At 41.8% G+C, this 22,091-nt stretch overlaps 1 protein-coding gene across 1 annotated transcript in view; it reads right to left on the bottom strand.

Annotated features, from left to right (window-relative positions):
• cntnap5a (contactin associated protein family member 5a) overlaps window positions 1-22,091 on the bottom strand; it is a 109,657-nt gene that overhangs the window by 31,090 nt on the left and 56,476 nt on the right. Inside the window, exons 5-10 of the mRNA XM_067443764.1 lie at window positions 19,054-19,257; window positions 17,903-18,087; window positions 16,511-16,654; window positions 5,942-6,215; window positions 3,246-3,389; window positions 748-919 (exon numbers count right to left, since the gene is read on the bottom strand). Of these exons, the coding sequence (XP_067299865.1) occupies window positions 748-919; window positions 3,246-3,389; window positions 5,942-6,215; window positions 16,511-16,654; window positions 17,903-18,087; window positions 19,054-19,257 (1,123 nt within the window). The remainder of the gene's footprint in view (window positions 1-747; window positions 920-3,245; window positions 3,390-5,941; window positions 6,216-16,510; window positions 16,655-17,902; window positions 18,088-19,053; window positions 19,258-22,091) is intronic.

Raw genomic sequence — 22,091 nt, 5'->3', positions numbered from 1 at the left:
TGAGATTTGAATGCCACCAATACAAATTTGTATTTAGTTTATTTATTTCATCATACTTAATAAATACATTTTGTGTCATAACTTTAAGTTTTCTACAGAATATTTTGAAATACAATTGGAAAATTTGGTATATATATATATATATATATATATATATATATATATATATATATATATATATATATATATATATAAGGATGCTCTATGCTGTTATGTTGTGCTCACAAGGCGTAACTTATTATTTCAAATAAGTTAAGCCTTGTGAGCACAACATAACAACATAACAGCATAAAGCATCCCCTTCATCCTATAAATGAAGATCCAGCTCTCCATTGTTGCCTTTAATATTATTTACTCAAAAGAAAGAGAGACAAAAAATAAGAAGACAAGAGCCGAAATCCTCCATTCTCCAAGCAGGACCCTTGTAAACCTGTGGGACAGTAGGGGTCATGCGGATCACGGTCGACGAGGTCTCTGTTTCCAGTATGCAGTAATGAGAAGAAGTGCAGAATGCAGCACTGAGCTTGTTAGTGCCACAAACTCAAATGAAAGAACAAATGAACTTCCTCCAGTTATAATTAGGGCTCTGCCAATAGCTCAGACCTGTGGCCTTAATGACAAAGAACTGCTCTGATATGTTCAAGTTTCCAAAGTGCCATGAATAAAATAAAATCCAATGGATATTTTTGTGGTAGACAAATGTAAAAGAGCAAAAGAAATGTGGATGAAGCATATGTTCAACTGCACCTGTCACGAATTCCACACAAGTCAAACTGTAGCTGACTGTAGCTTCCTAGATGGCCTTGCTGGACTAACAGAAGATCAACAGGTTGGTTGTTGACAAGGATGAGTCGGACACAGCCTTGAAAGGCCATCGTGGGATTCAAGCAGCTGGATTTGTTCTGGAATACAGGACATCCTGAAAGAATAGATGAAAATGAGACTGTAGGTACAGATGTTATAACTAAAACAAAGTGACTCTGACACAAAAATATGTCATCAATATATTCCTAATTTCACACATCATTATCTTGTATGGCTTCGTTTATGCCAACACAATGCAGAAAGGCAAAATTAGGCCCATTAGGAGCATTGCTATTCTATATTTTAATTTAATATTTAATACATAAAACATATTTACCTCAATAGATAAGTACATTTATCTAGCATCGAGTTCATCTTTAGCTCTTGCTAGTGTTATTATTAATTCAAATTATTTTAAAAAAATGTTATAACTGATATAAAGCCGAACTAAAAATATTAAGATTATTAGAAATGCTGCCTTGGCAACTAACTGATAGAAAATAAGTTAAACTTGAACTACAACAATTACTAAAACTACATCAGAGAGAATAGAGAATAGAGACTCTAATAATATGTCTAAAATGAAAACAATCTCGTTCTTGCTCTTTACACATACTATACACTGTGATGAATTCTGTAAAGGTTCTTAGTAATGTTTCTTTTTTCTTTTTCATGGGTGCTTAGATGTGTACAAATGTATTATATAATATAATTATATGGACTCATATAGACTTATATTTGGTCATTTGGTTTCCTTTTGAAGTCTCCAATGATCATTGAAGCTTGCAGAAAATACAGATACACAGAAATACAGATAGCTAATGTGCTTTTTAGCTATACAGTCCCTGACAAAAGTCTTGTCGCTTGTGTACAAATTGACCTAAAGTGCCGCTGAAATATATTTCTAATCAAGATTTTTTTACAAGAAATGGCTAATTTTAATCCCACCAGCTTTTGTGATAATGTTTCAGTGAAAAACTAAACTTCACCTGTGACTAATAATGGATCAATTAGGTCTCAAGTGTGTATAAAAAGAACCTTCACATCAACTGCAACTAGACCTCTGCAAACATGCCTAAGATTCACCCTGAGACTAAAGTTTTGATTATCAAGAGGCTGAAGACCAGATCCACTGCTGATGTGGCAGACACCTTCAATGTGTCTCAGCGTCAAGTACAGAGGATAAAAAAAAAGATTTGAAGAGACTGGAGACGTTTTTGACAAGCCCAGGTCAGGCAGACCCCGCAAGACAACTGCTCAAGAGGACCGTTTGTTGGCTTGAAAATCCAAGGCCAGCCCATATTCCACTGCAGCAGAGCTCCACGAGACCTGGTCACCTGAAGTCCGTGTCAACCAGAACAGTTTGTCGGATTCTGTCTCGAAATGGCCTCCATGGTCGAATCAGTGCCCAGAAGCCAGCACTAAACAAAAGACAATTGAAAAACCGTGTGGCATTTGCCAAGGCCCACAGCCAGCTAAAAGGATGGACGCAGGAAAAGTGGCAGAAGGTGGATTTTTCAGATGAATCTTCTGTTGAATTACACCACAGTCGCTGCAAATATTGCAGGGTCTGCAGGGTGGAAGGCAACATCAATAGTCTAAAATACCAAGAAATCTTAGCTACCTCTTATATTCCCAACCATAAAAGAGGCCAAATTCTGCAGCAGGACGGTGCTCCATCGCATACTTCCATCTCCACATCAAAGTTCCTCAAGGCGAAGAAGATCAAGATGCTCCAGGATTGGCCAGCCCAGTCACCAGACATGAACATCATTGAGCATATGTGGGGTAGGATGAAAGAGGACGCATGGAAGACGAAACCAAAGAATATTGATGAACTCTGGGAGGCATGCAAGACTGCTTTCTTAGCTATTCCTGATGACTTCATCAATAAATTGTATGAGTCCTTGCCAAACCGCATGGATGCAGTCCTTCAAGCTCATGGAAGTCATACAAGATATTCAATTTGGATCTCACAGCACCACAACTTAATTTGCTGACATATTTTTTAGTCTTTTAGTCTATTTCTTGTATTTGCAGTAAATTTGTTCAATTTCTGTATAGGCGACAAAACTTTTGTCTTGCCAAAATTTGACCTTTCTGTCTTGATTAAATGCTAAATATTTTTTCTGTGAAAATTATTTATTTCAGTGCATTAAACATCATTTGGGAGGGTTTTAGCTTTTTATATGAGCTATTTCTAACACCAATGAATTAATTAAAAGTCAGGTTAATATAAGGTATTTCTAGAAAATAGATAAGCGACAAGACTTTTGTCAGAGACTGTATATTTAGCTAAAAAGCACATTAGCTAAATAAGTTAACATTTTTGAGTTGCATAGTTCACATTTTTTATGAATACAATGTCTAATCTGGTCCCAACTTTAACTGTCATTTTATTTTTATTAGTCCTTTCTGGAAATAGTTGCATATACTTTTACCTCCAAAATAGTGTCTGTCTTTTGGTTCCAGATAGTTTGTCAGCTGGATGGTGGATGCAGGCTCACTGTCCAGGGTCATGATGATCTGCAGACCTCTAGCGTTGAGACTCACTGAATGCCACAAACCATCATTCACCCTCTGACCTGTCAATCATAATCACCATGTACTTGTTAAGGAACACACTGAGTGTGTATGAACATGAAACTACTTTTAGTCCAACTTACCACATCATAAAGCCATATAAGATAAATTATGATGTTAAACAAACCACACATATACAGTAAAGTCATCCAAAGCAACAATCAGTATGTGAACCGTCAACTCTGACACAAAACAAAGCCATGATGAAACAGCAAACAATATCACAATACAAAGTGCCAAGAAAGCAAATCTGCTGGCAAAATAAAAAAACCTGCCCCCACTACCCCCATCCCCAAAAGATAAATTCTCTTTGAGGTTTGATTTAATTAATTCTGGCCATTACATGTGAAGGGCACCCAAGCTGTGTGTGGCCGCTGTGTGTCTACAGTCTCCCCTGTGCCAGCCATCTGTTTGTCGTTTGAGCCCAAGCGCTTCACTTCTTCTATTCCGGTAATTACAACACTCTCTATTTCTGCCAACGCTCCTATGACGCGAGTTAGACCAAAAAAAATTTGGTTTCAGGTAGGATAAAACAGCAGCTTTAACACTGGCCCTGCACAACAGATGGAGAGCACCCTCCTTCCCCCTGCTGCGAGTCGATTGTTGTTGAACATCAGGATTTCTCACTAGACTGAAACACATAACTGTCTGTCTCAGACACTAATCTTGTTTAGACCAGCATGTATGAGTCCTTTGATCTTTTGTCCAGAATGCTGAACAAAAATGACGCTATTGCCTTTTTGCGTGACGAGATAAGATGGAAGTGTTGACTTTCGTACAAATGGTTTTGTTTTCCTCAAGCATCTCATTGGTGAGAAGAGGATCATAGAAAAAGCATGTCATTCTGTGCTGTGAAAGTAATAGGATGCCTCTCCATTGCCAGGCTGGCTGAATTGAAAAACAGAGACATTCATACTCTTGATCGTTATGTGCAGATAATTGCTGAAACTGAGGAGCATTTCCAATTAGACTCCTTCAAAGCAGCAATTTCAGTGGCTAGAGTGTCGTGCCTGGATAAAACTGACAGCTTTATACCATTTGATCACAGATGCATTTCCGTGTCACTTGCTGAAGCTTTGCACCTTTTACAATTTGCCCGGTGCATGTTAAATTGCTGAGCTGAAGAATGAATTTTGAAAAGAAAAAACACTATATCAATTACATGATTTAGCAACATAAGTGACAGAGATTTGTTATATTTCTCCATGTTTTTAACACTGGAACCGCCACGGTGTAAAATTTACCCACGGCTGTTTTTCACATTTGCATAATAGATTTCAATAAAGTATCAGAGTCTTCCAGTCATTGAATTTCCAATCCTCTGTTATTAAATTGTTTAGATAAAAGCAGTTTAAAAAGGTGCCAACAGGTCATATTTCCCTATACGAATAATACCTTTATTTTTGCGCAGTCATTTTCGCACTGCTTAAGTTTTAATATTCTGCGCCCTATATCACTCTGCGCAATGGGGTGCCAGGTTGCTTTTTTGCTAGTTTCAGCCTGACAGTTATAATTTTCATGTCTAGCCCCATGTTGTTTAAATAGCAAATGCATTTGCGCACATCTGTTCGCCCATGGACGTGCTGGTCTGAAAACGAGGTGTGTTCAGGGGCATTAGTGGTGCATTGCTATTTTGAGGCAACTGAAATTGATTGTGCCAATGACCAACAAAACCTGGTCTAAAGTCAATAGTGCAGTATTTTTTTGTGTTATTTAAAGGCTGTGTTAGTAATGTGGGCCTATAGATGAATGCACAATGCGTGCAAACTCTGCTTGTTACATACAGAGGGACACACAGCACACACGCATTTTTAACTATTAAAAATAAAGAGGATTCCTCTCTGGAGAAGCGCTCAGTCTTTTCACCTGCAAAGTCCGTTAATAGCGGATACACCATGGCGCAAGCACAGCTGGCTTTTATAGAGAATGGGAGATGAGACTCTGACTGGTTACGCCCAAAACACACCCATGACTCCTTAAGATACTAGGTACAACCCTTTTGGACCATGCGTCTGGCGCAGACAGTTTTTCCATCATGAAAAAAAACTAGCAAAAGTGGATTCGGACACGCATTAAGTGCACCTAGGCCATGCATTTTAGACCATGCGCTCAGATCGTTAAATACTAGGCAATGCCTTTTACCCACTGAGATAGCAGTAATACGTTTTAGCCACAATGGGTAATATTACACTACCCAAATATGTATGTATTTCCTTCTAATTCTCGTTGTCATTGCAAGTCATGCATGGGTAAATTTTACCCGCTGGCGGTTTTAGTTATATAACGACCCCTGGCTGTTCTAGTGTTAATAAGTTTATGTACACACCAGCATTTAAAGAACACAGTCTGGTTGTGGGAAACACCAAACTATTCTGTCAATGACGGCCCATAGTTGACTTATGATACTTTTGGGACATTAACCCCAGGCTGGGACACCAACTAAGAACTGCAAACAAACTTAGGCTGGTTTAAGATGCTTTTTCAGCAGTTTGCCAACAAACTCCCCTCAATGAAACTATCTGAACTGCAGAAGAGCCGAGAAGAGTCTCCTCACCAGCTGACACTTCTGACATCTTCAGAGTTGACGTCTGGTGTGTGAGGTGGAGGCGCCCACTGCTGATCTGCAAAATCAGGTAACGAGGCACCTGACCAGAGATCAGCGGACTGGACAGCAACAGGCCATCAGGGTTCCAGGTGCGAAACTGCAGGCGCACCGAAAGGCCCTCCAGGATTGGTGCAGGCGCTGGCAGCGAAAGAAAGCTGCTGCTGGAGCTCTGAAAAGTTGCGGCCACCAGCTGTGGTTCCGAGCAGGAAAATGTCACGTTACCCTGTGAGAGAAGGAAGAACACCAAAGCAACGGTTTACATGCATGCAGGGAATAACCAAATGACAATGCAGCCTGTTGCATATATATCTACGGTAGCTGATTGAGGCTGAAATCTACTTCTCATTAGAAATGTAGAATTGATATTCATGACGGCTTTAAAAAATATATTCCAGTTTCAAGAAAAGTCTCACTGACTCTAAAAATGTGTTGCTGCATAATCATAAAGCAAAAAGCAATACCATATTTTCTTTACACTTTGAATGCATGTTAGTGTACACATCTTAATCAATAACCTTCAATGCTAAAACATTAAATCCAATTCTCTGAACCAAATTCACAACAAAATTGTTGCATGAGGACAGGACAAGACAAGACAAGACAAGACAGACGTGACAAAAACACATTTCAGACTGTGATGCAGTTGTGTTTCAAAACGTTAAACACAGGCAGGCAGTGGTGTAATGTAACGAAGTACAAATACTTCGTTACTTTACTTGAGTACATTTTTCACGTATCTGTAACGTTACTTTACTTAAGTAGAATCAATAGTGCATACTTTTTACTTTTACTTCGTTACATTTTGCAGCAAATATTTTACTTTCTATTCCACTACATTTCTACAAAGTTTCGTTACATTTTCTGATAAGTTTCAGGGCTCGAGATTAAGGTTTGTTTGGATAATTAATGGATAATACCGGTAATAGGCTAACGACGGTTGAGCTGTTGCTTGTTGACAATCGCGCAGCCTCTCGAGGAGAAATGGAAACAAACCAACTTCGCTCGTAAAGAGAATACCAGTAACATACTGCAGTAAATATTCTAAATGTGAGGGTTTTTATATTTTATAACGTATAATACAGTTAAAAAACATCAGATGACACGACCAAGAGTGCTGTTTTCCTGAATACCATCACGACTGAAATGTGACACTGATTTCATTTCTATTCTATGAACAATCAATTAAAATTAGTCACTTACATTTTAGATGCAATATAAACTTCTTTTGTTCTATTACAGCAGCGAAAATATTTACAAGATTAGATATATTTCCACATCAGAAGCACGCATCTCACAGCTAAAATGAATGATTCAGCGTTTGAATGAATCGGTTGAATCAAAGATTCAATGACCTGTTCGTAAACGACTGCCTCATTCATGAAAGAATCAGCCGTTTGAACGAACCGACTCAATGACTCACTCATTAAGACCTGCCGCCACCTACTGGTGGTTTAGTTTCATGTTTAAACATTCTTTCCAACGTTTCTTATTGTTTTAAAAATATAGTTTAAAAACAATCTAACATTATTTAATGCAGTAATTTGTCAGTGTAAATTATTTAATTTAACAACCATATAGCATTATTCTAATTTAAATTATTGATCAAATTAAAGAATATAAAAGGAAAGCTGAAGCATATCCTATATTTAAGATTAATCCTCATAAATATGAAGATTTAAATACATCAAAGCTGATGAAAATGTTATTTCTGAATATTGATATTAAACTCTGCAGATCACCCTGATATTGTGAGTCAGAACGTAAACTGGGCAACAGATGATACACACAAATAGCCTACATTAACCCAAAACTAACTTAATTAAAACGCCACAGCCCATACTGTTTTCTTCTTTTTAATTATTAGAATATAGACATTAAGAGAATAAATTGTTATACAAGTACTTTTACTTTTAATACTGAAAGTACATTTAAAATCAAGTATCTTTTTTCTAACTTCTACTTTTACTTAAGTAAATATGGCTCTGGATATTTGTACTTTTACTTAAGTACTGAGATTCACTCAAAATGTTGCATTGAATAATTTCAATCAATGGAAACAATATAAGAGGGAGAGGAGGAAAAACATGCGAAAGCGGATGAACAAGGAGAAAGACGAGGAAGAGCAAGGTGTGGATAGTGTTGTCAAGGGAGGATCTATAGCACACCAGCAGGTTTTGCACTTTGCCTGGCAAGAGACGACATTGTCTTTGATGTGGACAAAGTCCTCAGGCCAGACCATACATGATGTGATGCTGAGGCAGAATGAATCTCTCACTGACCTTGCAGTTGCACAACTCTTTTGAGTGTACTGTAACAACTTGTCTTTTTTTTTTTTAACTGGCTTTTGCAGTTGGACTGTATTTTCACACTATGCAAGTGCTGAATATACAGACAGTAACAAGGCCTACTATACAACTACTGCACAGTGCACGCAGTATACATTTTTACATATAATAGAATATTATAATTTTTTCACCGTACTACTGTAAATTGTGATTGCTGTGCTTTTTTTTACATAATTGCAAAATTTGTTTAGTTTGTTACAATATTCTTTTTTTCTGTAACTGCATGCTTTGGATTCTGTGTCCTCCATTGTTTAATGTAGTGTCTAATTAATTCTCTAGTGTTTATAGATTGACTGGCTGTGTGTATGATCTAAAAGCATTATTTTATTTTGACCACAGATAGGCGATTGTTTGATTTTGCCAGAAGAGTCGGAGGTTCTCTGAATGTAGTTTGAAGATTTGGTTTTGAGTCTAAGGTTTCGAGAATGCGGGTAATGGTTTAGAGAAATGTGTTTTTAGCAATTCAGAAATTGCAGGTTTCATTCAACATCATTAAGCATAAGCAAGTTTTGTTATAATATTTATTTAAATTGAAACACTAAAAACATATTGCAATAGAGATTAAAACAATAACCCTGGAAGTGGAATATTCAAAACATTTGTATATGTTTTGGGAAGAACAAAAAGAGTTCCATGTCATTGCTGAAATGTAAAAAAAGAGAGAGAGAGAGAGAGAGAGCGAGCGAGAGAGAGAGAGAGAGAGAGAGAGAGAGAGAGAGAGAGAGAGAGAGAGAGAGAGAGAGAGAGAGAGAGAGAGAGAGAGAGAGAGAGAGAGAGAGAGAGAGAGAGAGAGAGAGAGAGAGAGAGAGAGAGAGAGAGAGAGAGAGAGAGAGAGAAACATGCTGATGTTACATGAGAATTGGACAGGCTGAGAGCCAGACAGGCTAAACCCACAAAGGCAGCAGGCGCTCTGGATAAATGTCACCAGCACAGCTCCGCGGAGAGCACCAGAAACACAGAGAGCACATCCGCAGGACAGAAGCTCACGTAGGCGTGAAAAGGTTACTGCAGTGTGAGGTGAACACCTCATTGATCCCTGTGCCATAGGGCTACACAGACACCAGATCACTGAACTGAGGCCTCGGCAGACCTTCTCCCAACCTGACAGCCTTAAGCTGTGTAACGTCACTGCATAATTCAAACCGGGTCCTGCCGGATCCTGTTCCGGAAAATGTCAGATTTTGGATTTTTGCATTCCGGCATTTGTTTTTAAATGATCCGGCATTAACAAGTGCATTACACGGTGACAGTGCGTGCGTATGAGATACAGAGTGAGCACAGGTTTACACAGATGTACTTGGAGGTTGTGTTTAGCTATTGGCCCTCAGCATGTATTTTTACTCTTTTTACTCTCAGGGGTTGTTGCTAACTGCTATTTGTTTTGCAGGGTGATTCGTTTTGAAAGCATGTATACCTGACAAATTATTTAAAAAAATAAATAAAAATGTATATCGCTAAATTGTCAAAAAGACAGTAAAGAAAATTTTCGCTCCATAGAGGAGTAATTATTACAGTTTCTGTTCGGACCAATGAAATCATCAGGGTGGGCTTTAGCCGATGACGGACAGATGATCAACAGTACCGCAATCATCCACATCATCAAAGGAGCTTGGATTATATTTGTTCAAATCTTAAACGGAGAGCTTGTTTGTATATGCAATCACCTTCACAATTTCTTTTAAAAATGATGATCCCGATGGGTAAGTACTTTGTGTATCATTAAATTCTTTTATTTTTTTACAACACCGGCAAAGATCGTTTATTCCAGCATGCGTGCAGATAGGGTTGCCAAGTTTTAACAACAAAACCCGCCAAAATACTAGCCCTAAACAATAGCTTCTCGGGGGGGGGGGGGGGGGGGGGGTGGCGTTTGGGGGGTAAAACGTCTCGGTTACGTATGTAACCCTAGTTCCCTGAGGGAACGAGATGTTGCGTCGAAACGCTGTGAGAACGCCTCTGCGTTAATGCGTCGTGAAGCGCCTGTAGAACCATTCCATCGGAAAAAAGATTGATCGTCGGCGTGATGACGTCATCGACCGGAAGCTATACATCCGTGAAAACAAACAGGAATTAACTTCTGATAAAGCCTGAAGTAAGTGATCACGGACACGCCGGGAGTATGGCAGAGCGACGCAGCGTCTCGTTCCCTCAGGGAACTAGGGTTACATACATAACCGAGACGTTCCCTTTCGGGAAACTCGAGCTGCGTCGAAACGCTGTGAGAACGCTTATACCCACATCGCCATAGGACCAAGTGTCTCGTATGTGTGAAGCCGAAGCGCACACGGTTACGAGAGTACCTGCGCCCCAACAGTAGATGCCAGGTCTAGTTCGTAGAACCTGATGAAGGTTAGTGGAGACGACCAACCGGCCGCATTGCAAATATCATGGAGGGAAGCCCCCGACAAAAGTGCTTTCGAAGCAGCCATACCCCTGATAGAATGCGCCCGGACAGCCAGTGGAGACGGCTGCCTGGCCGCCTCGTAAGCAAGTGAGATGGCCTCGACCACCCACTTGCTCATTCTCTGCTTAGATACTGGGGCCCCCTTCTTAGGGGGTCCGAAACAGACAAATAACTGATCAGTCTTTCTCCACAGGGCAGCTCTGTGGACATATGTATCCAACGCCCTAACAGGGCACAGCAGATTTAATCTATCCTGGTCTGACGTCGTGAAAGGAGGAGGACAGAAGGCTTGGAGAGTAATGGGGCCCCGTGGGCTCGTAGGAACCTTGGGGACATAACCCGGCCTGGGATGTAGAAAGGCTTTCACCATCCCCGGCGCAAACTCTAGACATGAGGGCCCTACTGACAGGGACTGAATATCTCCTATTCTTTTGAGAGACGAGATGGCCAAAAGAAAGATAGTTTTTAGGGTGAGGAACTTGTCCGAAACCTCCTCTAAGGGTTCGAATGGTGGCCCGGACAAGCCCCTCAAAACAATGGCCAAGTCCCATGCTGGGACCCTCGGGTGCATAGCCGGCCTCAACCTTAAAGTACCACGGAGGAAGCGTGTAATCAGAGGGTGTCTTCCCAAAGACACTCCACCCAAAGGGACGTGGAAGGCACCCAAGGCCGCCACGTACACCTTTATTGTGGAGGGGGTCAACCCTGCCGAGAACCTTGCCTGCCGAAACTCCAGCACTGTACCAACCGGGCAGTTAACTGGGTCTCACTGGGGTTCTCTGCACCATGCTAAGAAAAGTTTCCATTTCAGAGCGTACAGCTTCCTCGTGGATGGAGCTCTGGAGTGAAGGATGGTCTCTACGACCTCGGCCGAGAGACCTTCCTCTATGAGCCTAGCCCCCTCAGAGGCCAGGCCCATAGTTTCCACATCTCCGGGCGTGGATGCAGGAATCTCCCGCCCGCCTGAGAGAGTAGATCCCTCCTGGTCGGCATCTCCATCGGAGAGCCTTCCAGGAGCGATATCAGGTCCGAAAACCATACTCTGGTCGGCCAGTACGGAGCCACTAGAAGTACTTGGGCCCCGTCCCGGCGTACCCACTCCAGAACTCCTGGAAGCAAGACAATCGGGGGGAAGACGTACAGGGGTAGCCTCGGCCACTCCTGTACCATGGCATCCAACCCCAGCGGGGCTGGATGGGACAGAGAAAACCACTGCGGGCAGTGGGAATTCTCCGCCGAAGCAAATAGGTCTATCTCTGCCTTCCCATATACCTTCCATAGGAGCTCCACCACCTCTGGGTGGAGTCTCCACTCTCCGGGCCTCGGCCCCTGCCTCGACAGGCTGTCTGTTTCCTGATTCAGGACCCCCGGGATATATACTGCCCTGATTGACAGCAATTTCCCTTGGGCCAACAGGAGGATCCGATGCGCCAATTTGTCCTGCGGACGGGACCTCAGACCCCCCTGGTGATTTATATAGGCGACCACCGATGTGTTGTCATACCTGACCAACACATGGTGGCCCCTGAGGTCGGGCAGGAACTGTTTCAATGCAAGAAACACTGCGAGCATCTCTAGCCGATTTATGTGCCAGGAGTGATGTTCCAGCCATAGACCCTGGGATGAGCGACCACTCATGGTCGCCCCCCAGCCCGTGAGAGAGGCATCTGTCGTTAGCGTTACGCGACGAACATGAGCCCCTAACACGGGACCCTGAGATAGAAACCCCGGGTTTTTCCACATGACCAGAGCACGTAGGCATCGCGCAGAGCGGATTTCCCCTTGGGGAGAATCCCTTTGTTTTGAGCCACCACTGCAGTGGCCTCATGTACAGTAGGCCAAGAGGTATTACGTTGGACGCTGCTGCCATGAGACCTAACAGTTTCTGGAACTGTTTCACTGTGACGGCCCGGCCTAGCTTCTGTTCTTTGACTGCTGCCAGGATTGATGATATGCGTGTTGGCGATAATTGCGCCCGCATTATTACCGAATCCCAGTTCACACCTAAAAAAGTGGTTCTCTGAGCCGGAGAAAGCACACTCTTCTTGGCGTTCAGCCTCAACCCCAACTTCGACATATGCGCGAGAACAGCATCTCGATGCTGAACCGCCATCTGCTCTGTATTTGCTAGAATCAGCCAGTCATCGATATAATTCAGTATGCGGATGACAGTGCTACACCGAAAGGAAGTACTCGATATTGGTATGCCTCTCCCCCGAAGGCAAACCTGAGAAACTTCCTGTGATGTGGAAGGATGGAGACATGAAAATACGCATCTTTGAGGTCTATGGTGACAAACCAATCCTCCAGTTTGATCTGCGACACAATCTGTCTGAGTGTGAGCATCTTGAACTTGAGCTTGGCCACTGAGCGATTTAATAGACGCAGATCTAATATCGGGCGTAAGCCCCCATCCTTCTTCGGTACGATGAAGTAACGGCTGTAAAACCCAGACTCCCTGCTGGGAGGGGGAACCCTTTCTATAGCCCCTTTTTGCAGGAGTGTCTCTACTTCCTGTGCCATTACCAGAGCCTGCTCCGGGCCCACCTCTGTAGGTAGGACACCGCTGAAAGGAGGTGGCCGCCTTTTGAATTGAATGGCGTACCCCCTTTCGATTATCTGCAGGACCCAACGAGATATATTTGATAGACGTTTCCACTCGTCTAGAAAATCTACTAAGGGAACCAGCCTCTCGAGGCTGGCCTCTGGTGTACTTTGAGCAACAAGCACAGTGCCCTGAAGCGGCGGACCGGCAGGGAGCGACTGACTTGACTGCTCAGGGGCCCCCCGAGGGGGGCGCGGACCACCCTCGGGTGGCCCGCGGAGACCGACTGCGCCCCGGCATTGCGGCGGGGTTGGCAGCGCGGCCCCCAGAGGGTGCCGCGGGGAAACGGGTACCGTTGGCAGGGGTAAACACCGTTTCCCTACGGGGGGAACCACCCTCAGCGTCCTGACGCTTCTGGCGTCAGGAACGCTTCAACGAGGCCTTCTTGGCGATCAGGACTGTCCTCAGATCAGCCCTGCCCCTCGAAGGCCTCGTCTGAGAGCGCCGCCCCTCATCCCCTCATCCCCGCGCTGAGGGGGAGTTTGGGTGGCGACGCTCTGCTTTTGTTGAGCCCTGTGTGAGGAGCTCGTACTCGGTTTGGGCTGCTTGGTGTCAGCAGCAGCCCCAGGGACCTGGACCCGGAGAGGGAGAAACTGCTTTAGCGCCGCAGCTTGCTTTTTCGACTCCTGGAACCTCTCGGTGACAGTATGGACTGCGTCACCGAAGAGGCCACCAGGAGAAAGCGGCGCGTCAAGCAGAAAGCTCTTCTCCCTCTCCTTGATGTCTGTGGGGTTGAGCCAAAGGTGCCTCTCCGTGGCCACCAGGGCTGCCATAGAGCGGCCAACACATCTGGCCATCTCCTTGGTGGCCCGGAGAGCTAAATCAGCAGATGTTCTCAGCTCGGTGACAATATCTCCCCCCACAACATCACTATTATCCAGATCCCTCAGCAGGTCAGCCTGATACGTCTGCACGATAGCCATAGTGTGCAGGCATGCGGCGGCCTGCCCCGCTGCCGAGTACGCTTTGCCCACCAGTGCCGACGTGGTCTTTAATGGTCTGGTGGGCAAAGTCGGGGCCTTAAGGGAAGATGCAGAGGAAGGCAAGAGATGGCTCGCGAGCGTCTCTTCTACCCTTGGCATCGCCCCATAACCATATTGTTTCAGCCCGGCGATGTTGCTGTAGACCGAAGTCTGCGGACTGAAAACTCTATATGATGCCGGTCTCCTCCATGATCTTGCCACCTCGGTGTGCAAGTCATGGAAGAACGGCAGGCCCCGTCGCTGAGGCTCTGAGGCGCGAGACGGCAGGAATCTTTCGTCTAATTTACTGAAACGCTTTCTTCCTGCCTCAGATCTTTCAGTGGGCCAGTCGATGTTCAATCTGGCCACTGCTCGCGTCAGAACCTCAACGAGCTCCTCACTAGCAGGGGACTGAAGTGGCGAGTCTTCGGTCTCGATGCTTTCAACGTCCACCTCCTCAGAGCTGGACAGTTGACGCACCGGCGACTCTCTCGGGGGGGAAGAAACCGCCATGCGTGCTTCCATGCCCCGAGAAGAGCCGCTGGATGGTGTAGGTGAGGGCAGAGATAAGGCAGCGCCCGTCTCTAACCCCTCTGCAACATCCAATTGTGATCCCCACGACTGCAGCCTCCGCTCCGCCTCGGCGGCAGCGGGACCAGAGGCGCGGGGAACACGAGCCGAGGCACCCTCCTCAAAGAGTGCCCGGCGGGAGCGCAGCGTTCTTAGCGGTAATTTCTCACAATGCTCGCAAGCAGCCCCCTCGAGGGCTGCCTGGGCATGCTGCGCTCCCAGGCAGGCAACACAAAGAGAGTGTGTATCCCCACCCATGATGTAGCGTGGGCAGGGATGAACACACTTCCTAAAACTGCCTTCACTCGCCATAATCTCTATCTATTTATATTTTCTCTTTATTTTGTTAATATATGGGAATATTTAACAAAAAGGGTGGAAAAACTCTTCAAATAGACAGACAAAAACACCAAATAGACAGACAGGTTCACACAGATCGCTTGCTGAAGGCTCAGAAGCTAGTTCCTGTTTGTTTTCACGGACGCTTTATAGCTTCCGGTCGATGACGTCATCACGCCGACGATCAATCTTTTTTCCGATGGAATGGTTCTACAGGCGCTTCACGACGCATTAACGCAGAGGCGTTCTCACAGCGTTTCGACGCAGCTCGAGTTCCCCGAAAGGGAATGTGTGTTATTTTGACAAGGTTGCCTGCTAATATTCGCACACATGGGTCTATATATCACATAATAGTCTCTTCAACCCGCGGACACAGAAAACCGGCGGGGAACAAAACGCGGACATGGCAACACAGTGCAGTTGAGCTCTGTTGATGATGCTTCATTGCTCTGATTGGTTTTAGCTTTATCCAATTGAGGTCTTTCCTTGTTCCATAATCACAGCCCAACGGAGCGGTTTCAGACTCATATTCTGACTAGAATTGAGTATGACCACGTCAGGCTAGGAGACACAAGCAGTGGGAGTTAGATCAGTCAGAATCAGAGATCTATGTAATGGAAGAGGCAACGACGGGTGTGCAGAAACCTACGAATGGTGCTATTGTAGTTTCAATTGTTGTTTTTGAACCGGCAATTCATTAAGCACTGTGTAATGTGGACACATATTGTTTTGACAGAGCTAAATGCAATATCATTCATCTGTCCTCTGAAGTGATTGAGTCATGGTTATCTTGTCATTGATTTAGGGTAATGAGAAGGAGATTCAAGAAGTGGAGTGATAACAACAACAACAACAACAACAACAACAACAACAACAACAACAACAATATAATATAATATAATATAATATAATATAATATAATATAATATAATATAATATAATATAATATAATATAATATAATATAATACTTCTTTCATGTGTCAAAACTCCCTGAACATATAGCACTTTCTGCTAACATTAATTTCTACAGCTCAGTGGTTTGTCTGTTTGTTCTGCAATTAACAAGAAAAAAAATAAATAAATAAATAAATAAATAAATAAATAAATAAATAAATAAATAAATAAATAAATAAATAAATAAATAAATAAATAAATAAATAAATAATAAATAACAAAGAATTTTCTAGGACATCCAGATTTTCCAAGACATTTTATGTATTCAATTCTTAAAGTGAGAGGATCACAACATCACTAATTCAAAACCCATTTCTCTTAATAAACCAGCTGCTTACCACACTGTATATCTGAGGCTTTCGTCGTTTAGCCAGGTCGATGACATTCACACCATTGTAGTAGAGGTTCTCCATGCAGCCATGAAAGTTACGCCGAATAAAGGTTCCAGGTTTACCTGGCAGCGGGATCCCACCAAAGCTTAACTGTTATAGAGAATTAATAAAACATCTAATTACAAAACATGAACATGTATCCCTCACAGCCCTGAACAATGGTACATTGTTGTGGTAAACAAAATGCCTGAAATCTTTGGTATTTTGGACTGTCTTACATGATTTGCTTCAGGTCATGCCACAACATTTCAGTGGGTTTAAGGTCAGGCCCTGACATGGCTTTTTCCCTGACAAGAGATATTTCTTCAGACGAAGCCATTACATTGAACATTCTTTGAAGCATCATTGTTATTCTGCATGAGCATCATTCTGTTAAGCTCCTCACATATGGACAATCTGACATGGTTCTATACAATTTATGGATACAGTCCAGAATTAATTTTTCCATCAGTTACACTGCTGTCCAGCTCTGCCGCAGGGCAGTTTCAAACAGTTTTGAGTGCTTTGGATGAGTTCTTTTTTCTTTTTCTTTGTTGAAACACTTTCCTACATTTCTCAGTTATTTCTACACCGAAAATAAACAACAACTGGGAACATCCGTCCAGTGATGTTCTTTTACAGAGGGCAAAAACATTATGATTTATTATTTATTTTACATTTTTTAGTATTTTATTATTTATTCATATTTATTTTTAAATAAAGATATAAATTAGCAAGACGATCAAGTAATTAGGAAGCATGAAATGACGACTGCAGTGTCCTTGCTGCTGTGGGAAAAAAGGTCAGTCTGTGGCCAGGCGGTCTCAGTGGCAGTCAAGCTACAGTATGTTGTGTCATTTCTGGATCTTGAGGACACCTTGAACACATAACAGTGCCATCTCTCATAGGTGAGGTGAACTGCTGCCTTTATAGTGCTATTAACTTCAGGTGCACCTCATCAGCTGCGCTCCAGTTAGCCTTTGACTATTGTACGTCTGTATTGTAAATCCAATGAAGGCCTGGGGAAACAGTCATACGAGGGGAGGCAGATACTACCACAGTGGCTTTATGAACAAAATGTTTCCTTCGATGATCAATAATGTATTTTCTTGTGGCTATTAATAAACCCTCCCCCCGTTATCTCTCTTTATAATTTTAGCCTATAAAAATCAACATACATCTAGGTCAAATTAATTAAGTATGATAGGCCATTTTAAAGGGCTGAAAAAATGTCTTGCACCCTTTTTAGACTTGCATACAACTGTGACTGCCCCAGACAAATTGAACAGGTGTAGAATTTGCCACCTCAAAGGCAAGACATTTTCAAAAAGAGTAAAATAGGGGGTCCCTAAAACGTACCTCATAGTCAACCTCTAGAGAGTCTCCATCGCCCTTGGTTCTAAAGTGCTGAGTGTGTCTATCCAAAGTGAAGTTGACCTGCTTGTTAAAGCGTTCGATCAGAACAGAGTGCCAGTGCAGATCGTCCAGGAGACTTCCTAAAGTGACCACCATACGAGCGCTGCTGGATCTCACCCGGCTGTCATCTGCCAATGAGAAGAGGATTCTCATGAGTTGCTTGTTAATAGCAATGAATAACTTTCAGTCATTGGCATAAACTACCATTCAAAACTCTGGGGCTGATAAAATCTTTGTAGTCTCTAGCAAGGCGACATTTATTTGAAAAAATAAATTAAAAAATACAACAAAAAAATGTAATATTGCAAAATATTATTAGAATTTAAAAGAATGTATTCCTATGATGGGTTTTCAGAAGCCATTACTCCAGTCTTCATTGTCCTGATCCTTCAGAAATTATTCTGATATGCTGATCTGGTGCTAAAGTGACATTTCACTTTAGCAGGGTGGAGGCGGACTCAGGGGGGAAGCCCTCGGCGACAAGCTGGCAGAGGCGCTGCGACCGACGACTGGGTGAAGGCAGCAGCTGGTCGTCGGTGCAAATTTTTTTTTTTTTTTTTTTTTTTGCCTCTGTCTGCTCTGGGCCACCAACAACTGCTGGGTGAAGTTCTCGATAGCGTCGCCGAAGGAGGCCAGCCTGACAGACAGGAGCGTAGAGGAACCGAACTTTGTCGGGCTCATGCATATCTGCCAGGTTTAGCCCCCTGTTCCTGGACCACTAGTGTGGACATCGCCTGACCCAGGGAGTGTGCGATGTTGGACCTCGCTCTCTGGGCTACGAAAGTCACCGCACGCTCCCTGGGTCAGCACACATTATGTGTGACCAAGTCAGTACATGAATATCATTACATTAAATGTAATTAAAATCTTTAAAAAAAATAAATCTGGTCACACCTTAGAAAGGTAGTGTATAGTAACAGTATGTATTAGTATATTCTTTATTAGCTCATTCTCATGGATTCCATCATGATTACTTTTTGTTTTGTAACTTCAATACAACACTACAATAGTCTCCACTCCAAAGTAAATATGGTTAAATATATGAATACTTCAACCATTTGAAGTTGCGTGTTTCCCCCAGTACTGTAACTCACCCAGGTTTAGATGCAAGGCCAGCCTGCCACGGTGAAGCTCCAGAGTGATATAATCTCCTCGCTGGCCTTCTCCATGCAGTAAAACTCCTTCTGTCTGTCGACTCTTAAATCGCAGCGATATAACATCTTTCACCGTGCTCATAGACTTCTGGTTGAATCGGTAGAGCAAAGAGCTTCTGCCATCAAAATCAGCAACATATGATCCTGCGGACACGTGAGATTTTGTATGAAACACCAATTGGAGACATTCTCATTTCACTTAAAATTCACATACACAGAGAAACACGGAGATCATTTCACATGAAATGTAAATAACATTAAATCATGACGAAACTAGATGACATTAGCTAAACTGCTAAAGCTGTGATCTGCAGGGATTAAAGATGAACGTCTCAGATAAATTGTATTTCATTTAAATCTTTTGATCACCAAAATGACAAATGAATTTTCCTGTGAAAAAAATAATTAAAAATACACACGTCTTAAAATATCTTATATATGGACATATTTTGTAATATAAACCACTTTAGAGGCTGTTTTCATATATTCTACATGTTTACAATATTTTTACAAATTCTATAGTGTGTTATTATTCATTTATTTTAGAAAACATTATACCCGTGGTAATAAGGATCATGTTTTTACCGGTGTCTACCATGATCTTACAGAACAATAAAACTACAGTTTTGGATTCTGAATTCTGTGCAAGAACCATGGTAAATTGCATTAGGGCAATAATTTGATTAGAATAATTTAACAAAACAGCTTTAAAGCCTGGATCCCATGAATTAAGGAAAAAGTTTTTTTTCTCTCTCTCTTTAAATGCTTTATGAACTTTTTAATGGTTCTAATGAATTATAATTTGAAGTTAATTGATAATTCAATGAGAGACTCGTGAAAGATACATAACAATGTCTTACATAAATAAGGTGTTACTCTGAATTTTAGTTTTTTAGTTTTTAAAGGGTTATTTCAGCCCAAAATGTCACCCTTTACTCACACTAATGTAATTCCAAACATGAATTACTTTCTTTCTGTGGAACATAAAAGAAAATCATTCAAGTCTGTTTTTGTCCATACAATAGAAGTCAAGGGTAACAAATGGTTTGGTTGCCGACATTCTATAAAATATCTTCTTGTTTTACAGAAGAGAGAAAGTAATACAGGTTTGTAAACACATGAGGGTGAGTAAATGATGACAGCATTTAATAGCAGTAAATATACTTCACAGCATCGCTCAAAATCAGTGCTTTACTGTCATGTCAAATGCATTTCTATGTGACAAAATTCCCTGTCCCAGTTTTATTTATTCATTTATTTTTAAGTAAAAAAAAAAAAGAAGAAGAAGAAGAAGAAGAAGAAGAAGAAGAAGAAGAAGAAGAAGAAGAAGAAGAAGAAGAAGAAGAAGAAGAAGAAGAAGAAGAAGAAGAAGAAGAAGAAGAAGAAGAAGAAGATGAAGAAGATGAAGAAGAAGAAGAAGAAGAAGAAGAGTTAGTGTAAGAATTAATGGAACAAAAGTTGACGAAAATGGTTAAAGAGGAAAAATTGACACTAAATGAATGAAGATCTCACAGTCCCAGACTTCTTGTTCCAAACACAATAAATTCATGCAGAAACATGTGCCTGCTGCTAGAAGATGCATGACAAATAATAATAGGATATGTGTTCTAAAATCAAATGAAAATAACAAACATTTCTGATATCCTCCATGTGAATAAAATCAAAGTCTGAAGCTAAAATCTGCTTCCATCATACAACATTTTCTGTAAAATCTGTCCATTATCTGCTTAAATTCTGCAAACTTGATCTGACTTTAAATCAATAGTTCACCCACAAATTAAAAATCTGCCATCATTTACTCCCCCTCAAGTTGTTCCAAACTATTTCTGCTGAACACAAAAGAAGAATTTTAAAGATTGCGGCATCCAAACAGTTCATAAAATGTTTCCCATATGTAAGTCAATGGGGTCCATCAACTGTTTAGTTCCCCATATTGTTCAAAATATTTTCTTTTGTGTTCAGCAGAAGAAAGAAATACATACAAGTTTGGAACAACTTGAGGGAGAGTAAATTATGACAGAATTGTCATTTTTATGTGAACCATCCTGGCCCCACTTTATATTAGGTGGCCTTAAGTACTATGTACCTACATCAAAAAATAAGTACAATGTACTTACTGTGTTCAGATTGTATTGCAAAACAGCTTTGCTGATATTGAGGTGGGATACGTGTAGAGTTAAGGACAGGTGTGGTGGTGTGGGTAAGTTTAAGGGTAGGGTTAGGTGTAAGGGAAGTGCCAACTGTGTAATTACAAATGTAACTACAGAAATTAATTACAGACCTAATTAAATGCTGGTATTTTATAAAAATGTAAGTACAATGCAAAAATATGTACACAATACGTGCATTGTATCAAATGATTAATTAAAATGTTACTACATAGTAGTTAAGGCCACCTAATATAAAGTGAGTGTGTGTGTGTGTGTGTGTGTGTGGGGGGGGGGGGGGGGGGTACTTGGCAAATATTTATTCCAGCCTAAAACTGGAGTTCTAATTGAGCTACTTAGAAAATGGAAGGTTATAAGAAAATGACTAACATTTCTAAAGATATTAGAGTTCTTACAGGAGCCCTGTTCCCCATTGAAGTTTTAATCGAGCAAGTTAATGGGGCTCAACCGCTCACAGCAAAGGCGATCAACTCAGTGAATCAAGCGTTTCACTAACGTTTAAATCTAGTGTCTGAATGCCATAACGTCATGAGATCAAAAGCTGAATATACCCAAATCTATAATACACGCAGGAAAACAGAAATATCTCTCCATTTTAAGAGGAATGTTTAGAGAAACCTAAATAAAGTTTAAATCTCTGCGCAGAAGGTTAATGAAGTTTGTCTTGAGATGGTCAAAAAGGCAGATGTCCTGAAAAAATGCGTCTGCAACGACTCAATTCCCTATTACCCTCTGGAGCAATGCAGTATGACCCATTGTACAAGACAGAGGTTTAGACATTTCTTTCTTTGTTGTCTTTTCTAAACCTGA

This window comes from Pseudorasbora parva, chromosome 5 (assembly GCF_024679245.1).
Source record: "Pseudorasbora parva isolate DD20220531a chromosome 5, ASM2467924v1, whole genome shotgun sequence".
NCBI classification, from domain to species: domain Eukaryota; kingdom Metazoa; phylum Chordata; class Actinopteri; order Cypriniformes; family Gobionidae; genus Pseudorasbora; species Pseudorasbora parva.
This window is presented reverse-complemented; position numbering and strand designations above follow the sequence as displayed.